The sequence below is a fragment of the Lepus europaeus genome, chromosome 20 (genome assembly GCF_033115175.1).
Source record: "Lepus europaeus isolate LE1 chromosome 20, mLepTim1.pri, whole genome shotgun sequence".
Lineage (NCBI taxonomy): Eukaryota > Metazoa > Chordata > Mammalia > Lagomorpha > Leporidae > Lepus > Lepus europaeus.
Genome location: NC_084846.1, coordinates 11,861,546 through 11,870,583, shown reverse-complemented (window position 1 = coordinate 11,870,583; position 9,038 = coordinate 11,861,546). Strand labels below are relative to the sequence as shown.

At 56.7% G+C, this 9,038-nt stretch overlaps 1 protein-coding gene across 3 annotated transcripts; it reads left to right on the top strand.

Moving 5' to 3' along the window:
* Window positions 1-1,510: 1,510 nt before the first annotated feature.
* On the top strand, window positions 1,511-8,705 carry PGLYRP2 (peptidoglycan recognition protein 2). Of its 3 annotated transcripts, none has more exons than XM_062179077.1 (7): window positions 1,511-1,877; window positions 2,720-2,767; window positions 3,386-3,513; window positions 5,000-5,926; window positions 7,188-7,398; window positions 7,950-8,247; window positions 8,532-8,705. In XM_062179077.1, the coding sequence occupies exons 3-7, from the start codon at window positions 3,450-3,452 to the stop codon at window positions 8,622-8,624; spliced, it is 1,593 nt and encodes a 530-aa protein (XP_062035061.1). In that variant the 5' UTR covers window positions 1,511-1,877; window positions 2,720-2,767; window positions 3,386-3,449; the 3' UTR covers window positions 8,625-8,705. The 3 variants fall into 3 exon arrangements, with proteins under 3 accessions (XP_062035061.1, XP_062035060.1, XP_062035059.1); XM_062179076.1 differs by having other exon boundaries at window positions 1,511-1,880; window positions 2,721-2,767; XM_062179075.1 differs by lacking the exon at window positions 1,511-1,877 and adding an exon at window positions 2,469-2,566.
* Window positions 8,706-9,038: the final 333 nt, after the last annotated feature.

Here is a 9,038-nt window from a genome sequence, read left to right as displayed (position 1 = left end):
GCAAAGCCAGGAGCCAGGAGTTTCTTCCAGGTCTCCCACACGGGTACAGGGGCCCAAGCACTTGGGCCATCTTCTGATGCTTTCCCAGTCACATTAGCAGGGAGCTGGATTGGAAGTGGAGCAGACAGAACTCAAACCGGTGCCCATATGGGATGCTGGCATAACAGGTGGCGGCTTAACCCACTGTGCCACAGCACCAGTACTGGCTGGTTTTTCTTTTAGGTTTTTTTTTTTTTTTTCAGATGAAACTTGGTCTTACCATTTGATGCCGCCAACATACTCGTTGGTATCAACACAATTGAGATGAAAACTTAAATCCACACGAAGTCCTACACACTGAGACTGGGATAATGACACAGCGGGTTAAGCCGGACCTCGTGTGGCCTGTATCCCATATTAGAGTGCTGGTTCCTGTCCCAGCTGCTCCATTTCCAACCCAACGCCCTGCTAATGCACCTGGGAAGGCAACAGATGATGGCCCAACTCTTTGGGCTCCTGCCACCGCTGTAGGAAACCAGGTGGAGTCCTCAGCTCCTGGCTTTAGCCTGACCCAACCCTGGCTACCACAGGCATTTGGGGAGCAAACCAGCAGATGGAAGAGAGTTCTCTCTGCTTCGCTCTTTCTCTCTGCTGCTCTGCCTTTCAAGTAATGAATCTTTTTTCAAAATTAAGTTTGGGGCTGTGGCAAAGCAGGTAAAAGCCTCTGCCCGCAGTGCAGGCATCCCATATGGGCACCAGTTCCAGTCCCGGCTACTCCACTTCCTATCTGGCTCACTGTTAATGTGCCTGGGAAAGCAGTAGAAGATGGCCCAAGTTCTTGGGCCCCTGCACCCATGTGGGAGACCTGGAAGAGGCTTCTGTCTCCTGGCTTTGGATTGGCACAGCTCCAACCATTGGGGCCATTTGGGGAGTGAACCAGTGGATGGAAGACCTCTCTCTCTCTCTCTCTCTCTCTCTCTCTCTCTCTCTCTGCCTCTCTGTAACTCTGCCTTTCAAATAAATAAATAAATCTTTTAAAAATTGAAATCATGCGTAGTTTTCCATACTACATGTTTTCCATGAACTGTTTTTAAAAAAGATTTATTCATTTGAAAGGTAGAGTTACAGAGGGGGTGAGTCTTCCATCCGTTGGCTCACTCCCCAAATGGCCACAACACCCGGAGCTGTGCCAATCCAAAGCCAGGAGCCAGGAGTTTCTTCAGGGTCTCCCACGCGGGTGCAGGGGCCCAAGGGCTTGGGCCATTTTCCACTGCCTTCCCAGGTCACGGCAGAGAGCTGGATCAGAGGTGGAGCAGCAGGGACTCGAACCAGCACCCATATGGGATGCTGGCACTGCAGGTGGCAGCTTTTCCCGCTATGCCACAGCGTTGGCTCCTCCATGAACTTTTTGTAAACTCCCCACCCACACACACATGGCTGATGTGGACGATGGACTCTGAGTGATAAGCGTGTGTCAATATGGGTTCATTGACTGCTACAAACGTGCTGCACTGGTGCGTGGCGTTGACGGTGGAGCAGGCTGTGCAAGGGCAGATTACAGGAACTCTCTGTATACTCTGTCCGGTTTTTCCTGAACCTAAAACTGCTCTTAAAAAAAATCTTGGAGCCGACTCTGTGGCGTAGTGGGTAAAGCTGCTGCCTGCGGTGCTGGCATCCCATGTGGGTACCGGTTCAAGTCCCATATGCTCCACTTCCGATCCAGCTCCCTGCTAATGTGTTTGGAAAAGCAGCGGAAGATGGCCCAAATGTTTGAGTTCCTACCACCCACATGGGAGACCTGGATGAAGTTCCTGGGTCCTGGCTTCAGTCTGGCCCAGGCCTGGGCCCTTGCAGCCACTGGGGGAGTGAACCAGAAGATGGAAGATATCTCTCTCTGTGTGAGTATGTGTGTGTGTGTCTCTCTCTCTCCCTCTCTCTTTCTCTCCCCCCCCCCTCTGTGTATATATATATCTCTCTTCCTCTCTCTCCCTCTCTCTCTCTCTCCCCCTCTGTGTATGTGTGTGTGTGTGTATATATATATATATATATATATATATATATATATCTTCCTCTCTCTCTCCCTCCCTCTCTCTGTATGTGTGTATGTCTCTCTCTCTCTCTCTCTCTCTCTCTCTTCCTCTCTCTCTCTCCCCCCTCTCTGTGTATATATATATCTCTCTTCCTCTCTCTCTCTCCCTCTCTCTCTCTCTTTCTCCCTCTCTCTCTGTATGTGTGTATGTCTCTCTCTCGCTTCCTCTCTCTCTCTCTCTCTGTCTGTAACTCTGCTTCTCAAATGAATCTTAAAAAAAAAAAGGGGGGGGGGACATCTGCCGCTCTTGTCTCTGCCTCCCCTGGAGTGCAGCCCCCAGGCACAGGGTCCCTCAGCACCCTACATCCTGAGTCCCTAACTGCCTGTCCGGGTTGCTGTGGAGGAGGGGTTGGAGCTGGGCCCCCAGGAAGAGGAGATCTCCCCTCTCCCATCTGAGCAGGTCCCAGTGATGGCTCCCGGGGGGATTCCCAGCTCTGGGCTCAGCCTGGGCTTTCCGAGGCCTGTACAGCAGCTGCCTGTCACTGAGTCTCCAGTCTGGTGGGTGCCTTTGGAAACTCCCTGGGCTGGTTTTGGGGTGGGAGGTCCACAGGGAAGTGATTCACAGGCTCGGCCGGTTACACGCCTCAAGCCGCCCCGGCTGCTCTGGGATAAAGGGGAAATTGACCCACACTCTGTGAACCTCATTCACAGGCCCCGGGGCAGAGGACGACGGAGGCCCCTTGACTACAGCCAAGCCAGGTGAGTCCAGGAGCCAACTCCTAGGACAAAGCTAGGCTCCCTAATACCCAGGCTGAACCCCACCCCCAGGGGCTTGGGATCATGGACTAGAACTAGGTAATGGGTGATAGCTCCTGGCCCCTGCCCTCAACCCCTGCACCCACCCTCTGCTGAGACACAGAATGGCAGCCCCTTCCCCTGGCCTTGTGCCTCCAACTGCAACACAGCCGGTCTTAACCAGCCCGGCAGGTGGGGAAATGAGAGTCCTCTGCAGGGGTCAGCAGCAGCTACAAAGCTGTCACTGTTGGGAGAGGGTCAGATTTACTGGATGAGCCTCAGTTTACCTCTCTCGAGAATAGGCACATTGTTGGATTCTGAACCACCCCTCCTTCGGGCCCCTCCTAGGTTGAGCCTGCCTTACTGACCCTTGATTTCAGCCTGAGAGGCACAGAATAGGATGGGGGAGCCGTTGAGCCCCAGATGACCTTGGCCTAGGGCACTCTGACCACCACCACCCCGCTGCGGCTGCTGCTGCTGCCTCCCGCCCACAGCTCTGTGAGGGGGTGACCGTGTCATTCACTGCTGGACTTTGAGAGGGCCAAAGACTCTGCTTGGTTCTCTGTGCCTGTCTCTGAACAGCACCTGCCAAGGTTCCCGGCTGAGGCTGTCAGGGCACTGCCCCCGGGGAAGCTGCGACCCCACAATGATGACCTGGGGTGTCTTCGGGATCCTGCTTGGATTGCTGCTGTGGCCGGAGCCAGGGACAGGTGGGTCGGGATTGGGGGGCAGGCAGAGGCCTGGAGCTGGGACTCTCTGCTCCCCTCTCTCTGGTCCTGTGTGAGGTGTGGCTGGAGATCTCAGGGGCCCCAGCTCTCAGTCTGGGGATACAGATGTTCCTAGCCCTGTGGAATCAGGTCAGGAATGGGGGAAAAGGACCTGGGACCTGGGACCTGGGACCTGGGACCTGAGACCTGGGACCTGGGACTGGGAAGGAAGGCTTCCTGGAGGAGGAGGCACGGAGAGAGGACAGAAAGAATTGCATTTGGTGAAGAAGGAAGAAGGGGACTTTTTTTTTTAAGATTTATTTATTTATTTGAAAGTCAGAGTTACACAGAGAGAGGAGAGGCACAGAGAGAGAGAGAGAGAGAGAGAGAGGTCTTCCATCCAATGGTTCACTCCCCAATTGGCTGCAACGGCCAGAGCTGCACCGATCCGAAGGCAGGAGCCAGGAACTTCTTCTGGGTCTTCCATTCAGGTGCAGGGTCCCAGGCCATAGCAGAGAGCTGGATGGGAAGTGGAGCAGACAGAACTCAAACCGGTGCCTATATGGGATGCCGGTACTTCAGGCCAGGATGTTAACCCGCTGTGCCACAGCACCAGCCAAAGGGGACATTTTTTATGCAGGGAAGAAAAAGGTTATAGAGAAATTATAGAACAGGCTGTCTGGAGAAGAACTCAGATTCTGAACTGGGAAGGGATTAAAGCATCCTGGGTTCAAGTCCTGTCTCTGCCATTTTCCCAGCTGTGTGGCTTTGCGGGTAACTGAACCTCTCTGTGCTCCGGGTGGCTTAGCTATGAAAGGCGGCTGATAGGACCCAGCTTGTGGGGTTGTTGTGAAGATCACATGAGTTAAGTTACGTAAGCCACCCAGAGTGGAGCCTGGCACATGATACATATTGAATAAACATGATTCAACAACCCACCCACTACTCAGATGATCCTAGCACTTTGGAGCCCAGGTACAGCCACTGATACTTCCTCCCACAAGGCACAAGCCTGCCCTGCCCCTCCCCCCGGGGCTTCCTTTAAGACACTTTTCCCCGTAAAATCACCCACTTCTGCTCTATCACCTAAACCTGTCCATCTTCCCCACCCCTTCAGTATCGGGGGACCCCTCTGCCATCTTCATCACTCACCACCCCCCTACACCCTGGCTACCTTGTCTATCCCTGCACACACACACACCCCAAAATCCAGCTCCGCAAAGCAGCCAAAGGCACAATCTTAGAATGCCAGCCTAGCTCTAGCCCTCTCCTGCTCGTAACCCCATTGTGTCTCCCCAGTGCTCACAGGTGGTCCAAACTCCTGGGCCAACGCAGCCTGCCTCAGTTTCCCTGTCTGCCCAGGACAGTGCTTGGGACCCAGAGGCTCAGAAAGAGAGCCGGGAGCACTGGGAAAAGGCAGAATCGGCTGGGGAAGGTTTAGGAAGGTGGGAAGCTGCGCCTCTGCTCACACGTCCTCTCTTATCTGCAGCCTCTTTGCCCTTGAACATGGAATCTGTAATCCAGGTCCTGACCGAGCTGGAGCAGGAGGCACCAGCCACTGAGGCCAGACACACAGCCCCCGCGTGGCTGTTGTCAGTGCAGGACGCCGGCCCCCGCAACCCGCTCCGTGGCTTCCTCCTGGAGGCCCCGGAGTTCAAGGCTGCGGCGCAGGAGCCCCGCCCACTGAGCCCCGAGCTCCTAAGCTTCGCGGAGGAAGTTACCAGACACGATGTACGGGACGGGCAGGAATACGGGGTGGTGCTGGCCCCTGATGGCTCAACCGTGGCCGTGGAGCCTCTGCTGGTGGGGCTGGAGGCAGGGCTGCGGGGGCGCAGGGCTGTGAACTTGACCTTGGATAGCTACGCTGCTGTGTCCTGGGGTGCTGGAGCCAGGTTCCCAGCAGACCAAGCCGAGTCCCCCAATACTGTGGACAGCCTCCTGGTGGCCACCCTGGCTGGAGACCTGGGCCTGACCTTCCTCCAAGACCCCCAAATCCCGAGCCAGCCAGGCCTGGGAACGGAGGGCTGCTGGGATGAGCTCTCTTTCCCAAGGAACTTCACGCTCCTGGACCCCAAGCCATCAGCACTCACCATGGCCTTCCTCAATGGTGCCCTGGACGGGATCCTCCTCGGAGACTACCTGAGCCAGAACCCTGAGCCCCGGCTACCCCTCAGCCACCTGCTGGGCCAGTACTACGGAGCTGGAGTTGCAGGAGACCAGGGACTCCGCAGCAACTTCCGACGGCAGAATGGGGCCACTCTGGCTTTGGCCCCTACCCTGGCCCGGCAGGTGTTGGGGGCCCTTGTCCTGCTACAGGCCCTGGATCCAGCGCACCCCCAGCTGCAGAACATGAGCCAAGAACAGCTGGCCCAAGTGGCTACCCACGCCACCAAGGAGTTCACTGAGGCCTTCCTGGGTGAGATAGTCCCCCACCCTCTCTGACCCTCTTCCTCCCCACTCTCTGTGATCAAGAAAGCCCAGGACTAGGTGGGGTGGTGGTGGGGGGATGCACACAGAAGGCACAACCAGGGATCTGGCTGGGAGGCAGAGACAGCTGCACAGGTGAGCAAGTGCTGGTGGTGGGGCTTCGAAGGATGAGTAGGAGTTCATCTGATTATTTTTTTGATAATTTTTTAAAGATTTATTTTAATTTTAAAGGCTGAGAGAGAGAGAGGGAATTCCTCCTCCTGCTGATTTACTCCCCAGATGGCCCCAACAGCCACAGGCTGGGCCAGGCCAAAGCTAGGAGCCGGGAGCTTTATCCGGGTCTCCCAAGTGGGTGGCAGAGGCCCAAGCACTTGGGGGCATCCTCTACTGCTTTTTCCAGGCACATTAGCAGGCAGTTGGAACAGAAGCAGAGCAGCCAGGACTCGAACTGGTGCCCATATGGGATGCTGGCACTGCAGGTGGCGGCTTTACCTGCTATGACACATCTGCCCCTGATTTTAAAAATTTTTTTTTAATGTGAGGAAACGGGTGTTCCCAAAAGCGATTTCAGCCTCTGCTAAAGCAGAGTTGAAGTGCAAGGTCAGAGCATCTTCAGGGAAGTTGCTTCACTTCTCTGGACCTCACGAAATCTCAGCCACCTCTTGGGTTTGCTGAATCTCAACGGAGATTCTCCATCCTATAAAAAAAATTATTTATGTATTTGAAATGACAGAGCTCTTCCATTCACTGGTTCACTCTCCAAATGGTTGTAACAGCCTAGGTCTGGGAGCCAGGAGCCAGGAACTCCATCCAGAGCTCCCACGTGGGTGGCAGGGGCTCAGGTATTTGGGCCATCCTCTGCTGTTTCCCCAGGTGCAGGGAGCTGTATGGGAAGTGGAGCAGCTGGGACTCTGAGGAGCTATTGGCCACGGGATCGTAGGCTTCCGGGGGAGGGGCTGTGCCACAGTCTTATTTCCTCAGTGTGGCTGTTCTGCCCCAAGGCTCAGGGCAGGGCCAGCTGGAGAGATCGCAGAGCCTAGAAATCTGCTCTCAAAGTCTTGAGCTTTATCCTGAAGCTATTGCAGCAAAGCTAAGGATGGTGTTCAATTTTAGTCCAGCTGTACCCCGAAGGGGGCCAGGGGGCCGTGACCCCTCGTCCCAAACCTGGGAGGAGGCTGGAGGGATGGTGCCGACCCGCGCTGTCACGGGAAAGGCTTGCTGACCCCAGCCCTGCACGCCCTGGCCCTTAGGATGCCCGGCCATCCACCCGCGCTGCCGCTGGGGCGCAGCGCCCTACCGGGGCCATCCGAAGCCACTGAAGCTGCCGCTGGGGTTCTTGTACGTGCATCACACTTACGTGCCGGCGCCAGCCTGCACCGACTTTGCACACTGCGCCGCCGACATGCGCTCCATGCAACGTTTCCACCAGGATACGCGTGGCTGGGACGACATAGGCTACAGGTGGGCGGGGCCGGGCCAGGAGCAGGGGCGGGGCGGAGGATCTCAAGTGGGAGGCTGAGGGGGCGGAGCCTTTGCGAGGGGGTGTGGCTTGACAGGGGAAGAGTTTGCTAAGTGTAGGACCAAGTTGGAGAGGGTCTATTCTCGGGGCAGGGCCTTATGAGGACTAGAAATAGCTGAACCGTGAGAATCTTTTTTTTTTTTTTTAATTTTTATTTATATAACGAGACCAGATTTCATAGGCACAATTCTAAGAAGATAACCACAGGGTAGGACTCCTGAGCGCGGAGATGGAAGTAGGACAGAGTCGGGGTTTGGGGGAGGGGCGAAGCCTATGAGAGGGTTGGGACTAGGGCGGGGCATGCTGGACTTGAGAAAAAGTGGGGGAGAGGGGCGCGACGGAGGGGGCATACCGGGAGAGGCCAATGCAGGGGGCGGGGCCTGGGTACCCTGTCGCAGTCGGGTGTCCCCCGGGACTTGGGGGTCCCAAGGCTCCTGGCCAAAGGAGAAGATGCCCCCCGACGCCTACCTCTCTCGTTCCCCTCCCTGCGCAGTTTCGTGGTGGGCTCGGACGGCTACTTATACGAGGGCCGCGGCTGGCACTGGGTGGGCGCACACACGCTCGGCCACAACTCCCGCGGCTTCGGCGTGGCCTTCGTGGGCAACTACACGGCGGCGCTGCCCACCCAGGCCGCGCTGCGCGCCCTGCGAGACCAGCTCCCCGCCTGCGCACTGCGCGCCGGTCTCCTGCGGGCCGACTACGCGCTGCTCGGCCACCGCCAGCTCGTGCCCACCGACTGCCCGGGAGACGCACTCTTCGGCCTACTGCGCACCTGGCCACGCTTCGCCGCCGTGAGTCTGAGGCCCCCGACCCCCGCCTGTCACCCCCTTCTGCCAACACAACCTCCACCCAGCCATGGCCTCGCCCCGTCCCGGCCCCCCAACCTCGGCCGCTTAAGCACCTCTCAATCACACCTGGACCATCTCAGGCTCCCTGCTGCCTCCTGCCACGCGCCTGCTCTGCCCATACCAGCCTGCAGTGGGCGCCCTGGCTCTGGGTCCCTATCCCACCTCGAGGAGGGCAAACCCAGCCACTCACAACCCCAGGCCTCACACACTCCCTTGCCTTTTTCTAGACTGTAAAGAGGAGAACAGCCAGGAGGAGCTCTCGCAGACGGAACAGAGCCCACCCCTCAAGGAGCATCCCCCCCACCGCAGACCTCCAATAAAGAGACCCTGGAGAGAAAGCGCCTGTTCCTGGTTCCTCTGTGTTTGCACCTGTCATCGTGTTGGAGTTTGCCCAGAGCAGACCTGTGAAGAGAATTCCAGGACAGGGGCTGCGGCATGGCACATTAGACCCAGCTCCATCCATAAGACACCTGCATCCAGTATCAGCACTTGCGTTCAAATCCCAGCTCTGCTTTCTAGTCCAGCTTCCTGCTGTCAGTCATCCTGGGAGGCAGCAGAAGATGGCTCGAGTTCTTGGGTTGCCACCACCCATGTAGATAACCTGGATTGGATTCTGGGCTCCAGGCTTTGGCTTAGCCCAGCTTCAGTTGTTGTGGGCATTTGAAGAGTGAACCAGGGAAATGGGATCTCTCTCTCTCTCTTTCTGCCTTTGCCTCTGTCTTTCAAAAAATGCA